This window comes from Doryrhamphus excisus, linkage group LG18, assembly GCF_037039965.1.
Source record: "Doryrhamphus excisus strain RoL-2023G ecotype Guam linkage group LG18, RoL_Dexc_Guam_v1.1, whole genome shotgun sequence".
In the NCBI taxonomy this organism is placed as follows: Eukaryota; Metazoa; Chordata; class Actinopteri; order Syngnathiformes; family Syngnathidae; genus Doryrhamphus; species Doryrhamphus excisus.
Genome location: NC_136374.1, coordinates 1,409,510 through 1,425,921, shown reverse-complemented (window position 1 = coordinate 1,425,921; position 16,412 = coordinate 1,409,510). Strand labels below are relative to the sequence as shown.

Here is a 16,412-nt window from a genome sequence, read left to right as displayed (position 1 = left end):
CGCTTGAGGGGGCGCTTGGTGCTGATGAGACGGCTGCTTCAAAGCTCCTCGTCTGTAGGAAGGACACTTGGAACCTTCTCGGCGCTACAAAACGTTCTAACACACGGCTACCAAGTTCCAGTCTCACGTCTACCAAGTTCCATCCTCACGTCTACCAAGTTCCAGTCTCGCGTCTACCAAGTTCCAGTCTCGCGTCTACCAAGTTCCAGTCTCACGTCTACCAAGTTCCAGTCTCACGTCTACCAAGTTCCAGTCTCACGTCTACCAAGTTCCAGTCTCATGTCTACCAAGTTCCAGTCTCACGGCTACCAAGTTCCAGTCTCACGTCTACCAAGTTCCAGTCTCGCGTCTACCAAGTTCCAGTCTCGCGTCTACCAAGTTACAGTCTCACGTCTACCAAGTTACAGTCTCACGTCTACCAAGTTCCAGTCTCACGTCTACCAAGTTCCAGTCTCACGTCTACCAAGTTCCAGTCTCACGTCTACCAAGTTCCAGTCTCACGTCTACCAAGTTCCAGTCTCACGTCTACCAAGTTCCAGTCTCACGTCTACCAAGTTCCATCCTCACGTCTACCAAGTTCCATCCTCACGTCTACCAAGTTCCAGTCTCACGGCTACCAAGTTCCATCCTCACGTCTACCAAGTTCCAGTCTCACGGCTACCAAGTTCCATCCTCACGTCTACCAAGTTCCATCCTCACGTCTACCAAGTTCCATCCTCACGGCTACCAAGTTCCAGTCTCACGGCTACCAAGTTCCAGTCTCACGGCTACCAAGTTCCAGTCTCACGTCTACCAAGTTCCATCCTCACGGCTACCAAGTTCCAGTCTCACGGCTACCAAGTTCCAGTCTCACGGCTACCAAGTTCCAGTCTCACGGCTACCAAGTTCCAGTCTCACGGCTACCAAGTTCCAGTCTCACGGCTACCAAGTTCCAGTCTCACGTCTACCAAGTTCCAGTCTCACGTCTACCAAGTTCCATCCTCGCGTCTACCAAGTTCCATCCTCGCGTCTACCAAGTTCCATCCTCGCGTCTACCAAGTTCCATCCTCGCGTCTACCAAGTTCCATCCTCGCGTCTACCAAGTTCCATCCTCGCGTCTACCAAGTTCCATCCTCGCGTCTACCAAGTTCCATCCTCGCGTCTACCAAGTTCCATCCTCGCGTCTACCAAGTTCCATCCTCGCGTCTACCAAGTTCCATCCTCGCGTCTACCAAGTTCCATCCTCGCGTCTACCAAGTTCCATCCTCGCGTCTACCAAGTTCCATCCTCGCGTCTACCAAGTTCCATCCTCGCGTCTACCAAGTTCCATCCTCGCGTCTACCAAGTTCCATCCTCGCGTCTACCAAGTTCCATCCTCGCGGCTACCAAGTTCCAGTCTCGCGGCTACCAAGTTCCAGTCTCGCGGCTACCAAGTTCCAGTCTCGCGGCTACCAAGTTCCAGTCGTCCACAAAGATCGAGATTGGATTTGTTATCATTTTTGAACAACAACCTAACCTTTTAGTTCCAAATGTTTTATCACCCCCAGACTTCCCGGTCCCCCGGCCACCTCCTCCAGTTCCAGGCTTTCCCAGACCAGCTGGAAGACATAATCCCCATGAGGCCATCAGGACCACATTGTCTGCAAATAGCAGAGAGCAGATCTTAAGGCCCAGAACCGGACTGCCTCCACACCTTGGCTGCTGCTAGAAATAGTGTCCATGCAATGACAAAGAGAACATGTGACAAAGCAGCCTTGGTGGAGGTCAACGTGATCAGGCTGGACTTACTGCTGGCGATGCCAACCAGGACCTGCTCCGGTTCTACCGGGACCCAATGGCACTTTGAAAGCTTAACGTTCAAGCTCCAAAATCTTTCAAAACGTGTCAGAAAGGATCCGACTGATACGAGTGGCGTGTCAACCGACCACAGGAAGCACGATACCATGATTCCCATGGAGGTCATCACATTCCACACCTGTCACATGACCCGGCATCATGCATTGTTGAGCTGCTGTGTGCATTCACACGTGTCTGCTGTGTTCAATGTTGGTTGGTGGTGGTGGTGGTGGGGGGGGGGTGCCAGATGGTGAGTGTGAAGTTCTTCATGTGTGCTCACCCAACGTTGACTTCCTGCGTGTATAAGAGGTGATGACAACGGTCTGTAGGCTTCCGTTGGCATGCCACCAGCCATGATGCATGGGTGATGGACCCAAGAGGGATTCAGAAAACCCAAGAAAAAACAAATCGAAGGAACATGGGTCAGAGGGGGCCTCACTTTGAAGCCAGGTGAGTGCCCGGTGGGCGGACCTTCACCGTGGGGCCTGGCCCGCGGACCTACCACCTGTGGTGTTTTGGGTGGCGGTCGAGGGCGGGCGACCTGGTCTTCTTGCGGCGACCTGGTCTCCTTGCGGCGACCTGGTCTCCTTGCGGCGACCTGGTCTCCTTGCGGCGACCTGGTCTCTTTGCGGCGACCTGGTCTCTTTGCGGCGACCTGGTCTCTTTGCGGCGACCTGGTCTCCTTGCGGCGACCTGGTCTCCTTGCGGCGACCTGGTCTCCTTGCGGCGACCTGGTCTTTTTGCGGCGACCTGGTCTCTTTGCGGCGACTTGGTCTCTTTGCGGCGACTTGGTCTCTTTGCGGCGACCTGGTCTCCTTGCGGCGACCTGGTCTCCTTGCGGCGACCTGGTCTCCTTGCGGCGACCTGGTCTCCTTGCGGCGACCTGGTCTCTTTGCGGCGACCTGGTCTCTTTGCGGCGACCTGGTCTCTTTGCGGCGACCTGGTCTCTTTGCGGCGACCTGGTCTCTTTGCGGCGACCTGGTCTCTTTGCGGCGACCTGGTCTCTTTGCGGCGACCTGGTCTCCTTGCGGCGACCTGGTCTCTTTGCGGCGACCTGGTCTCTTTGCGGCGACCTGGTCTCTTTGCGGCGACCTGGTCTCTTTGCGGCGACCTGGTCTCTTTGCGGCGACCTGGTCTCTTTGCGGCGACCTGGTCTCTTTGCGGCGACCTGGTCTCTTTGCGGCGACCTGGTCTCCTTGCGGCGACCTGGTCTCCTTGCGGCGACCTGGTCTCCTTGCGGCGACCTGGTCTCTTTGCGGCGACCTGGTCTCCTTGCGGCGACCTGGTCTCTTTGCGGCGACCTGGTCTCTTTGCGGCGACCTGGTCTCTTTGCGGCGACCTGGTCTCTTTGCGGCGACCTGGTCTCCTTGCGGCGACCTGGTCTCCTTGCGGCGACCTGGTCTCCTTGCGGCGACCTGGTCTCTTTGCGGCGACCTGGTCTCTTTGCGGCGACCTGGTCTCCTTGCGGCGACCTGGTCTCCTTGCGGTTGAGAGGTTGAAACATTCTGACTAGACTAGTCTGACTCAAATGGACCTGCAATTTATGTTCCTGAAGCAAACTCCTCCACTGGTGGTGGACCTGCTCTACTCTGGAGTTGCCCCAGTGAGCTTATTCATTCATTCATTCATTTTCTACCACTTATATTATTTTTCTTTTGGAATAAAAACCCAAAACATAGTAAGCTACAAAGCCTTTTAATGTGGATCAGCGGTACAGAAATTGGATGATGGATGGGAAAAGAAAAAGAAGCGGCGGACTTGACGTGGAAATCTAAACCGAGACTGGACAACAAGCCTTCGTGGAGGCGCGTTCGCGTGTGCGCGCGGGCGTCAGGTAGACGTCACGATGGTCCCGCCAGAGAGCGGGAGCGCGCGCTGCCACCGCCGCCGCCGCCGCCGCACTTCCTCAATCAGAGGGTAGGAGGGAAGAAAGGAGGCGACGACAAACAAGAACAAGTTTACGGTACTCCAAACAACAACAAGGTAAGACTGTACTTAACTTGGATTCCGTTGCTTAGTCGAGCCCTTCGCAGCCTTTTATGTGTGCACGTTTACATGAAAAACAACAACAAAAACATCTTTGTCGAGACTTCAGAGTCACCTTTGGATGAGTGTGACGTTAGCTAGCTTGATGCGATGCTAAAAGTAGGAAGATGTGTTGATGAAACGGTGGATGTCAACTATGTCAAAAAGTTCACCAACCAACTTTTGCCATTGGCGCCCATGAAATCTGTCATGTTGTTTACATTAAACTTGATTTGTTTGTCAGTTCAGTATATTCGTTCCCATCTATCTGGTTACTATACCACTAGTCCTCGTTAGAGTCCTTAAACACTAACAAGTAAAGAGCATAAAATTATACAGTATAACGCTCCTGTTATATAGAGGATCTTTGGCTTGCTTCTGTTTTCGGCCCTGTCCACACCGGACGTGGAGGCTTGACAACAATTGACTAAATAGTTTAATTGAGTGAGTGAAAAGGACTTCTAGGAGTCGTTATGGAGTATAAACAAGTAAATATCAGGAGAATGTCCACCGAGGTGAGTCATGGGGATGAGTTAGGACTGAACCAACAGCGCCCCTGCAGGGAGCAGCCCAGTAGTGCACTCTTCCTTGATGGGATTAATTATACAATTAATTATGTTGTATAAAAATTATCACCAAATACTGATTGTTATATAAATAGACTATAAATAAATTATAATATTAGTATTTATTTTATGAATATATAATTTAAAAACGGAACGGAACCCGGATAAGCGGAGGAAATGGATGGATGGATAATTTAAAAAATATATATCAATCTACCTCATATGGCTTCTCCTTATTAGAGTTGCAGGGTATGCAGGAGCTAGGAGCTAGTATAATAATTAAACTCCGGTGAACTCCGGTGCTAACCACTCGGTGGCCATGCAGCCCAAGCTAGTATAATATATTAGTATAATATAATAACACAGAAAATTATATACAGTATATATTATTTTCTTCATATATTATTTGTGGAAAGATAAAATAAAGTAATTGTAATGCATCAATAGAATAATGCAGTAATAATATTTATTATTCTTAGATGTATTATTTGTACTGTCATTGATATTGCTGTTGTATTATTTCATGATTATTAGTAGTAATTGCATTATTAGTGTACAGCATGTGTTTTGAGGAAAGCTAAACTAGAAAAAAGAAAAGATCAGTTTAAAAATCTGAAAATAATATCGTGCAGATAATATTTTTTTGATATATTTAAAATATTTTATATATTTAAATTTATATTTAAATATATTTAAAAAATATATTTTATATATTTTAAATAAATCATACTAAAATGTCTGAATTGGTGAATGGTATCTTTTTTACGATTTGTTTTTTTAAGCAAAAAACTCAAATGAAAACGCAAAACTTAAAAATAGAAGTTTGCCAGAGAACAAGAAGATGGAGCACGAGGGATTTTTTTTTTTCATATTTGGCGAGTCATCCGACCCCTTGAGATACTCTTTTTTTTCCAAAAGGTGACAGATTGAATGGAGAGGAGAGTGTTTAGGCTCACCAAGAATTTAGAAACCATGTAGTATTCAACCCCAACCATCCGATGCAGCGTACAACGGTTATTGGGAAGCCCAGTGCTCTTTTGTTGCAATAAACCTGTTAGCTAAGATTGTGTGTTAGCTAAGAAGGGTGAAGTAACAGTCCTTGCTGGCAACCACACGTTTGTGTCTGTATTGTATGAACAGGAAGTACAGTATGTGACATGTCGTGTTTTGGAGAAAGGCGCGGAGCTGCACATCAAATGAAAAGTGTGAGGGAACACCAATCGATCATCGCCGGCCCCGATCACGCAGTGCATTGTGTGTATTGATTCCTCTTCCAAACGCAGCAGCCACAGTCAATCAGTGACTTTGGTGCAGGAAGCCCCGCCCCCACCACCATCGCCGCCGCCGCCACTTCTCTTTATTACTGCACATTTCGCTCCACGTGTTGCTTTTCTGGTGCAAGTGTGGGCGGTTACAGGTTTAGGAATTGCAGAGCTTCCCATGGAGCGCTAAAGGCTTGTTCTTGGAGCGGGGACGTGTTGAGGCTCGCATCTTTGACGTTCAAGCTCCCTCCCCACATACTGTACACACAGACTGGGCTGGGCTCGCAGGGGTGCCTTTGGCTGGGTCGGCCAGGGGTGTCAAACTGCTTTTCACCGTGTTCACTTATGGTTGCCCTCAGGGGGACACTGGTAGAGTTCTATTTAGAATATTTTTCTTTATTATATTTTAGAAATTAATAAGTAACATATATATATATTAATTTTAAATTGAATCTGACAACAAAAAATGTGATTTTTTTCCTGTCAATTTTGACAGGAAAAAAAATCTTTTTGATTTAATAAAAAACAATTTGAAACTTAATCATTTTTTTACTTAATGTAATGAAAATATATTGAAATGAAATAGTAAAAGGTAAATATATAATTTTTTTTAACAAAATTAATAATTTAATTAATAATATAATTTTATAAGTCATAATAAAACAATAAAATAAAAATATGTTTGCAAATGTAAAAAAATAAGTTATACAAAAATGAATTTTAAATTGAATCCGACAGCAAAAATGTCAATTGTTTTGGCAGAATTTGACACAAAGGGTCTTTTTGATTGCATAAAAAAGTTGATATTATAGAAATATTTTGAAATGAAATAGTTAAAAGTCAATGTATAAAATGTATGTTACTTCACCTTAAATAATAAATAAAATGCTAAAACAAATAGCAATTTAAAAAAGTAAAAGCAGTAACAAAAATCAATAATAAAACAATAAAATATATATAAAACAAAAGAAAGAAAATAATTGTCATGCAATATTTCCAGGCAATCCATCCCCAGGCCTAAATAGTTCATTTCATCTTTGACTAAACCCATATGAAATGGTTGGGGGTCATCTGCATCACCTTCATTTGGTCCACTGACAAAAATACACACTTTGTCTGTCCATGTGTGCTCAAAATACAAATATTGTATTAAAAAAAAAAAAGGCACCAGTCTGGATGCGGCGTATGATAGCCTGGGGTGTCATCTGATATGTCCCCCATCCAGGTAACACTCCCTGGTTCTTGTGTCTTTGCCAGCAGGTGAGTCCTGGTACTTGTCACCATGCCTCCTTTCTTGAGGATCGCCTTCAACGCCTTTGAGCTGGGCGTCCTGGCCCCCCTGCCCGATCCCCCTTTCTGTGCAATCAAGATGAAGGAGGCCTTGACCACTGGTGAGAACGTGTGCATGAGCAAAGCCTCCAGGAAAGTCACATTAATTGTCTTCCCCAGAACGAGGCAAGACCCTTGTCCAGCGGAAACCCACCATGTATCCCGCCTGGAAGGCCAGTTTTGACGCGCACATCTACGAGGGCCGTGTGCTGGAAGTACTGCTGATGAAGACGGCGGAGGAGCCCCTGGCCGAGGTCACGGTTGGCGTGTCTGTGCTTGCCGAGCGCTGCAAGAAAGCCAACGGCCGGGCTGAATTCTGGGTAGGACGCCTCAGCCGGGCCTGGGTTGCCAAGCTGTGGCACGCCTGTGATGGTTCCTACATGTGTGCTCAGGTGGATCTCCATCCTTCTGGTAAGGTGATGATGGCAGTGCAGTACTTTCTGGAAGGAGCGGATTCAGGTAAAGAGATCACGTGACGATCCCGATATGCTGTTAATAAAATTATATTAATTATAGTAATGTTAGGAATGTTGTATGCAGTAGAACCTATATTCTATTAAACAATAAAAGGAAAAACACCATTGGGACACTATAGACAGATTTAGGCCAGCTATTATTTTTTAATATATTTTTTTAAGTAATATTTTGTGTTGGAATGGGATTTTGTATACAGTACAAGTTGCAGGCCAGTATAAAAGCGTATTGAGTTACTGAGGAATAAAGAAGAAAGTGGAGCCCAGACCCAAACGTGTCACGTCCTACAGTCAGACCCCTGTGGACCTCGCAAGTGCCGATTGAGAAAAATGGGTTTTCAGAGCAAGCGAGGAAAGTGGGTGGCCATTTTTTTTTTTCTGCAGTCGCCTCACTGAACATTCATCAAATACCAGGCCTTATCTGTCATCCTTGCAACAAGTACACACACATAAACACACACTTTTCCTGCGCTCCTCCAATGCAGCGGCTTGCAGCAGAGCATATGAACTATGAAAAGTGGATTATGGCGTCATTCACTCCGCTGTCTCTTCCAGAGAGTAAGCAGGCAGCCAAAGAAGAAGAGGCTCCGACCCTAAATCGCAGACGAGGTGCCATCAAGCAAGCCAAGATCCACTTTATCAAGAACCACGAGTTCATCGCCACCTTCTTCAGGCAGCCCACATTCTGCTCTGTGTGCAGAGAGTTTGTCTGGTTGGTGCAGCCTACTTTCTGCTCCTATAAACAAAACACCATGGGAATTCAAGTGGGGGGGGGGGGGGGGCAGATCTTGTGGCTCCACTCTGTCAGTCTGATTTCTGTCACGCTTTTGAAGAAAGTGGAGTTCTCCACTCCAGGTGCACCGCCCACTAGTTGTGCCGTTGGCATGTTCAACCTAATGATGGCACAGCTCCACATAAAACTGGTCAAACTCTTTGTGGTCTCACATGACAGGAAGTGGATGCACAAGGGGAATAGTTACGCAAACCAGCAGGGGCGCACCACAGCTGCTGGTCCTCACGTGCAAAGGATCAATCGGCCAATTATTCAGACTGATCATCACACTTTGGTAGTACGCTAATGTGTTTCCTTTCCCTCACAGGGGACTCAACAAGCAAGGCTACAAATGCAGACGTAAGTCATTCTAACTTTGGGCTCAGAAACCTGACATGATGAAATGATGAAATAGAAAACCTTTACAACATACACTTAACCCTTAAGACATGGAGATGAAGATTCTAGGTGTAAATGAGTCTGGACTTGCTTATCCTTCTTCTTTTAATTCTCAATGAGTGCAAAGAGGTTGATAGCCTGTTTGACTGTATGTGGGTGCCATCACCACCGCCCCCACACTAAACATACGGCTGTGAAAAGATATTTATATAAGATATGTAATGCTTGTACTGCACTTGCTTCATCCATTGTTGTCTTAAACCTCTTGTGGAAGAGAAAAGAAACTTCCAGCATGATGGGATACTGTGAACATCCAGCAGCAACTCAACATTTTGGCATGACTACTATTTTGATGAAAAATATACTGAAGTCCACCATCAAGCAATTCAGGTCTAGAATGTGACATATTCACATTAATAATAACAATCACTAATATTGTGTTGTAAGGGGTATGGTATGTTTTACTGGCAGTGATTGCTCACACACAGGAAGTAAGCCTTTTGATGTCATTTTTCAGGGCACAAGGAACAAGATTAATACGCGTTTTGTTTTTGTCACGAGCTCTTGAAATGTGGTGTTAAACCCCTAGAACCTTGAATGTGCCGCTGTAGTAGGGTGTCTAGCCTCACATTTGTAAATATTGGATTTGGGTTTTCCGTTCCGTTGCTCAGACTGACGTTTCCAATGTCTCTTGGCCAGAATGCAACGCAGCCATCCACAAGAAATGTATCGACAAAATCATTGGCAGATGCACCGGCACTGCTGCCAACAGTCGGGACACTGTGGTACGTAACACATCTCCGCACGACTCAAAATGCACTCACAATGTACACATTAGACACTCGTCTCCAACTGTCATGTCAGTCTCTTTAAAGGGGTACTACACTTTTGGGAGTTTTGCCCGTCATTTACAATTCTTGTGTCAAACATGAACACATGTCTTTCACTTTTCTGTTCAATATAATGCTAGAAAATGAGTTAATATGAGCTTGCTAACAAAGCATGTCATTGGGACACAGCTATTTCGACTACCAAACAATAAAAAATATAGTACTAGGCATTAGCTGCTACAATACCAAGATGGCTGTAGCCCACTTAATATACGTGCAAGTCAGCAAAGGAAAATGGAACACTGCACCTGTGTCCCAATGACGTCCATTTTAGCTAGCTCGTATTGTCTTGTTTTCTCGTGTTATAAGCTACAGAAAAGGGAAAGAAATATGCGTACATGTTTCACATAAGGATTGTGAATGATGGGCAAAGTTCCCCTTTAAGAGAATTAGTGATTTCATTTTTTCTGGGGGCGGAAGTTCCTGGGTTAGTTGACAACAAAGGCAGACGTCAGTCAAAGTCCATGTGGTATAAGGTCATCAATATTAAGGATAAAGACGTTCAAAGACCGACTGACCCAGATAAGAGCTTGATGGAATTGATCAAGTACAAATATCCACACTGTGGGAAATGCAAGATGGGGCGGGGTCTATGAAGACACCTCCAGGGACAACACAAGAATTTGGGATCTTTGCACGGAGTTGTGAAAGGTGCTAAGATGAGGCAGATGCGCGGACCTATGAGGTGTTGCAGAGCCCTCACACGGATTCCACCATCACGGGTCAGTAACGGCGACGGCCGATCTCGCTTGTCCCCGCAGTTCCAGAAGGAGCGCTTCAACATCGACATGCCGCATCGCTTCAAGACCCACAACTACATGAGTCCCACTTTCTGCGACCACTGTGGAAGCATGCTGTGGGGTCTGGTCAAGCAGGGCCTGAAATGCGAAGGTAACACCCGGCAGACATGGAGGACCTGACCCCTGACCCGGCGCCGAAGTTGGAATCTGGTCTTGGTTGTGTTTGCAGATTGTTGCATGAACGTTCACCACAAGTGTCAGGATAAAGTGGCAAACCTTTGTGGCATCAACCAGAAGCTTCTCGCTGAAGCGCTTACACAAGTCAGCCAGGTGAGCGCAAACACCCAACATGACCCTTTAACTGGCGGCTGTCAATCAAATCTTTTTTGCAATTGAACTCAGGTAGAAGAAAGTACTACAAAGGTAGTAGATATTGTAGGGGTTATTATATAAGAGTTATTTGGGCACCCTGTGGTGCCTATGTGGCCTGTGAGGTGGTCACTGACCCAGGGGGCGGGGCTATGTGACATCATTGGCTGATTTGCATAAGTTCTCATCAAAAAAAGGGTGTGTATTACAGGTAAAACTCAGCTTTTCTGGCATTTTTTAACCTTTCTTCACAACAGAGCATACAATTCTCTCTTGGAGAATGATTTCTTCTTTTTCACCACCAGAAATCTTTCACTCGCCGTTCTGATCCAAACCTTCCAAATCTGCCTGACATTGGAATCTATGATGAGGTTAATAAGCTGTCGGAACTGGATATCAACGGTCAGTGGGAGCCTGTCCGTCCAAGCGGGAATATATACAGGAATATACAGTACTGATTAATTAATACCACGGAATAACGTTTGTTCACTAGATTCAAGTCACTATAGCAGAATATGGGGTGGGTCCAGTCCTCAGCCTCAGACTCGCCTGACCCATCTGACCCGCATCAACGTGGACGACTTTGTCTTCCAGAAGGTCCTGGGGAAAGGCAGCTTTGGCAAAGTGAGCAGCTATCGTGTTCAACGCCATCCAGGCTTGATCAATACTAGGGCTGTAACAGTACAAGCATTCACAGGGGGGGGTCCCCATTGCCCATTGGGTGCACATTAAAAGCCAGGGACATATGTCATAATATGTCTTATTAGGTCTATGTATTGGGGAATAGGAAAGTAAAGTTGACTGTAGGGGTGTTATGTCAATGGTTTTCTATGCTCTACAAAAATATGTCATTGTAAATAAGGAATCCTGGACTAGAAGGCAATTAACAACGGTAAAGGAGACATACTGTGTATCACAATCATCATGTCATCATTTGTAACCATGATTTGTGTGGCAGGTCCTCTTGGCAGAGCTGAAAGGTCAGGAAGAGTACTTTGCAGTGAAAGCTCTGAAGAAGGACGTGGTGCTGATGGATGACGACGTGGAGTGCACCATGGTGGAGAAGAGAGTCTTGGCTCTCGCCTGGGAAAACCCTTTCCTCACACACCTTTACTCAACTTTCCAGACCAAGGTAGGACATACTTACTGTCCTGTCGTCCTATCTTGCCTGCAGTGACAACTCACACGGGTGCTCCTCCTCCTTCCCCGCAGGAGCATCTGTTCTTTGTGATGGAGTACCTGAACGGAGGAGACCTCATGTTTCACATTCAGGAAAAAGGACGTTTTGATGTCTGCAGAGCCACGTAAGAAAGGACTCTGCCTCCATGACACAGCGTCGTCTCTAATGGAAAGCCGATGCGAGCACAGACCATCTAGTGTTTAGTCTGCGTGTGTCTTGCTCCCTTTATGGGTTTTTTGGGGGGCACCTTAATGGGCTGAGGTCGGGCTGGTGTCCTTTCACTGTTGCTCATGAGCAACATTGACCTTGTAAGGACTCAGCTGCTCTAAGTGCTTTGTGCAGTTTGTAGAAGGAGGTATCGGTTACCACTGCCAATATGTCTGCATTTCCCCCACCCGCCACACATTTGGATGCTTGGATGGCCTCGTTTGCTGCACTTCAAGTACATCACATCAAGCCTGTCTTGAGACTGCCTACAGCCACCTTGCCAAAAGCAACATGATCCATTGCACTTTTAAAGGACAAGTGCAATTTCTTTGGAATCCACAAACTTATGTGAGACATCAACACACGCCTGTCTCTTTTTTGTGCGTTCTAAAGATATAAAAACAGCTAAAAAGAGGCTCATACGGGTGTTGGCTACCCCACCTAGGGCGGCAGGGGCTCAGGAGGTAGAGCATTATAGGTAGAGACTTATTATTATTACGTCACAAAATTGAAAGGGTGAATTGAATTGGTCCGTTATGTAATAGTTGTTTTTCCTTGTGTGTACTTGTGTACCTGACACGCGTGACTCCCCTCTCGGGTTTCACCTGATAGCAGAATTACTACCTTTCCTACCAGTCGGCACGCACGTCCTGCTCAATAATTCACGTCTGTGCTGAAACGGGTCGTCGTCGCCGGCGTCTGGCAATCCTGCCCAGCGGCGACTTGCTGACATCCATCTTGTCTCTGCCTCATCTTTGTCTTTCCAGGTTTTACTCGGCTGAGATCATTTGTGGCCTTCAGTTCTTGCATTCCAAAGGGATCATCTACAGGTCAGACAGCATGCTTTTGTCTCAAGATCTGGACTGTATTTGGAAAAAAGTCTTTTTAAAATGTCTTACCCTCGCTGTGTTGTTGGTTTTTTCAGGGACCTGAAGTTAGACAACGTGATGCTGGATCACGAAGGACACATAAAAATAGCTGACTTTGGCATGTGCAAGGAGAACGTCTTCGGAGAGAACCGTGCCACCACCTTCTGTGGCACCCCTGACTACATCGCTCCCGAGGTGAGTGATGTGATAATATCTCCCTTGCTGGATGGATACTTGATGCTGTGTGATAACGTCTCCCTTACTGGATGGATACTTGCTACTGAGCAAACAAGTACAGTCCAGCCGTCCCTCGCAATGTCGCTGTTGGTTTATGGCTGCCTCACTATATTGATGTTTTTTCCAAAATGTACTACTGGCTGTTTGGGGGTTGAATGCATTGAATTGGGGTTGGTGTTCAGTAGGTCAGGCACTAGAACCCTCACCAAGGAACACATCTACTGTGACACTGCTCCAGCAGGAGTTTTTTCCTCAAAGCGACAACGCAAAATAAGTTGGTCATGAGGATCTGTGGGAGACAAAATACAACAACAAAAATGCTCAGTTGGCTCCAATACGGCTCTTTAACCCATCCGTCCATTGTCCATTGTCCTCCCCTTATTCGGGCAGCAGCAGCATAGAACACTTCCGATGTCTGCTCTCCTTGGGATGGCTGTGTCTTCCAGGACAAGACGTGTGCTTCAGTCCTCATGGAGAGCTAGCTACTAGCCACATTACGCTGAGCCCATAAAAATGTTCTCTCCTTCTAAACCCTCTTGCTAGCTTGACGTTGAACATTTGCAATAAAAATGTTCTTGTGCATGTTAAAAAGTGTTATTATGTCTCACCTGAGGAGGCTGATTTGTCTTGTGATGTTTGACGACAGATCCTGCTGGGCCAGAAATATTCTTTCTCCGTGGACTGGTGGTCGTTTGGCGTGCTGCTGTATGAAATGCTTGTCGGACAATCCCCCTTCCACGGAGACGACGAGGATGAGTTGTTTGAGTCCATCCGCATGGACACCCCTCACTATCCCCGCTGGATCAACAAGGAGGCCAAGGAGCTGCTGGAGCGGGTCTGTACCGTCGCTATACACCCCTGATCACGGCACTGTTGGATCTTAAGTAGGGTCGCGGGGTGCTGGAGCCTATCCCAGATGTCTTCGGGTGAGAGGGCGGGGTACACCCTGGACTGGTGGCCAGCCAATCCCAGGGCACATATAGACAAACAACCATTCACACTCACATTCATACCTATGGACAATTTGGAGTGGCTAATTAACCTAGCATGTTTTTGGAATGTGGGAGGAAACCCATGCATGCACGGGGAGAACATGCAAACTTGAGATAGTCGAGGGGGGAATCGAACTTGGGTCCCCTAGCTGTGGGGCCTGCGCGCTAACCACTCGGCCTGTTGGGAAACAATTACAAATAATACATAAACTACCACCTGAGAGCTTGATGATAAGTTTACATCACTTTACTTTTTACTTTACTTTTTGGGACCCGTGGTCGTTTTTCCTCGAAATTCACAGCACAAAAACTCAAGTTTTGGTACGCTATTCCACATTAGCATTGCTGAGGATTCTGGGAGCTAACCGAGATAGCCATTGGGAGGGCACAGCAAACAACCAAGCCTTCACCTGATGCTACCAAAGCATTCTGGGAGGACAGCACTTTTTGGAGCGCACTTCCACTTTTGTTTTGCATTCTGAATATGTGAATATTTGGTAAGTTGAGGTTTTACTGTATGTCTTAATAGGTTTTTTTGCGTGATCAGCCAAAAGAGGTGATGATGCAACTGCACAATGGAAGAGAGGGTGCAGTTAAAAAAATGGCCACAAGGTTGCATAAGTGCCTTTGCTAAGAGCTCGGCATGCATCTTTGCCACAGCAAGCAGGAAGTTGAAAAGCATGGAGGCGTGTTGCGTGGACAAGGCTATGTGTTGAAGGGAAGCACGGTAGCGTGCAGACACTATGTAGCACGATGTCACACTTTAAGCACAGGGGGAACTTTGGTTGTGTGCGGGGCTGCATCGGAAGTCGAGGAATGTCTGTTGGAAAATGGCTGGGATTGAATGAGGAAAGATCCAACAGTGTAAAATATACATGATGACATTTTTCACCCGCTCTAAACATTTAAATGGAACGTAAACATGTCATGTACATGATGTGGTGGGGTGACAAGAAGAATTGAATGTAGACGTTTTCCCATCTTCATTGAATTTGTCTCTCTGCAGCTGTTTGAAAGAGACCCAACACGCAGGCTGGGCATCATGGGTAATATCCGCTTACACGCCTTCTTCAAGTCCATCGACTGGCAGGCCTTGGAGAACAAAGATGTGGAGCCACCCTTCAAGCCCAAAGTGGTACGACACACACACATGTATTGTGTCGGTGCTCTTTCAAGTGTGGTGCTGAGCGTGTCCATTTTGCGTTGATGACAGCGAGCAGCCAATGATTGCAGCAACTTTGATCGAGAGTTCCTGAGCGAGAAGCCTCGCCTGTCCTACAGTGACAAGAACTTCATCGACTCCATGGACCAGTCTGCATTTGCCGGCTTTTCTTTCATCAACCCCAAGATGGAGCTCCTTTTAGAGAAGTAAATCTCGGATGAATAGTGTTAGGGGTCGCGTGCCTCGTCTTTAGGTACAATTCACTTCTCTTGTCACGTGGTTCAACTTGCCAATCAGCTGGTCCACCAGCAGCGTACGGGGACCTTACTGTAAGCACACGTGACTCGCCTTTGGGTACAAGTAGATTGTTAGCGCATTAACAGGAACTGGTACTGTATATATCAACCTTATTGCATTTGTGTGCATGCATGTATTGTGTAGCCTCAATACATAATAATATTAATAATAGGTGGTAGGCTGAAGAACTCCCACATTACATTTAATGCAGGGGTGTCCAAAGTGTGATTTGTTTATTTTAATAAAATACTCCATCAATTTCAATACGCTTTGATCCCGCAACCTGCTGCTGGTCTAGATAGCCAATTGTTCCATCTGAAAAAGTACTTTCTGGCTGCCATTTACAGCAAAAGGCAAAAACTGCTACTGAGACAAGTGTGGATGCTTTGGTTTTATGCCTCTTCTACTTATTTAGGCCCAAATTCTTTCATTTGTGGCCATGCTGAAGGAGTTTGGACACACCAACCAGAGTTTGTCACTACTGCCATCTTATGTTGTACTTGTATAGTGCTCAGTTCAAACCAGCAAATAATGGAAATCTTTCAAATAAATCAATTCTTCATTAAATGTGCACACAGGTCAGATCAACAAAAAAGGGATTCTATATTTTACTGTTTTATTTTTGTGCAATTCCTTCCTTTGGCTGGATGTTAGGGCGCTAATAAAAGTAGCTGATATTGTGTATATAGATAAAGTGTATATTGGTGTAACATGTATATTGGTAGCTGTGGATGTTTTTTTTTTTACGGTCTCCATCTTTTGCATGTAATTAAAAAACATCAAATACTTCAAACCGCACCTTAGTTGGATGGTCATTTTTTAATTATG

The 16,412-nt window shown here is 46.0% G+C and overlaps 1 protein-coding gene across 3 annotated transcripts; it reads left to right on the top strand.

Moving 5' to 3' along the window:
* The first annotated feature begins 3,697 nt into the window (after positions 1-3,697).
* Positions 3,698-16,379, top strand: prkcda (protein kinase C, delta a). 3 transcript variants are annotated; one of them, XM_058055285.2, is made up of 18 exons: positions 3,698-3,798; positions 6,929-7,059; positions 7,118-7,317; positions 7,390-7,456; positions 8,026-8,182; positions 8,571-8,602; positions 9,341-9,426; positions 10,293-10,422; positions 10,501-10,601; positions 10,946-11,042; positions 11,134-11,264; positions 11,599-11,772; positions 11,853-11,944; positions 12,795-12,857; positions 12,953-13,091; positions 13,780-13,968; positions 15,132-15,260; positions 15,339-16,379. In XM_058055285.2, the coding sequence occupies exons 2-18, from the start codon at positions 6,951-6,953 to the stop codon at positions 15,495-15,497; spliced, it is 2,055 nt and encodes a 684-aa protein (XP_057911268.2). In that variant the 5' UTR covers positions 3,698-3,798; positions 6,929-6,950; the 3' UTR covers positions 15,498-16,379. The 3 variants fall into 3 exon arrangements, with proteins under 3 accessions (XP_057911268.2, XP_057911267.2, XP_057911269.2); XM_058055284.2 differs by having other exon boundaries at positions 6,926-7,059; XM_058055286.2 differs by lacking the exon at positions 6,929-7,059 and having other exon boundaries at positions 3,723-3,798.
* Positions 16,380-16,412: the final 33 nt, after the last annotated feature.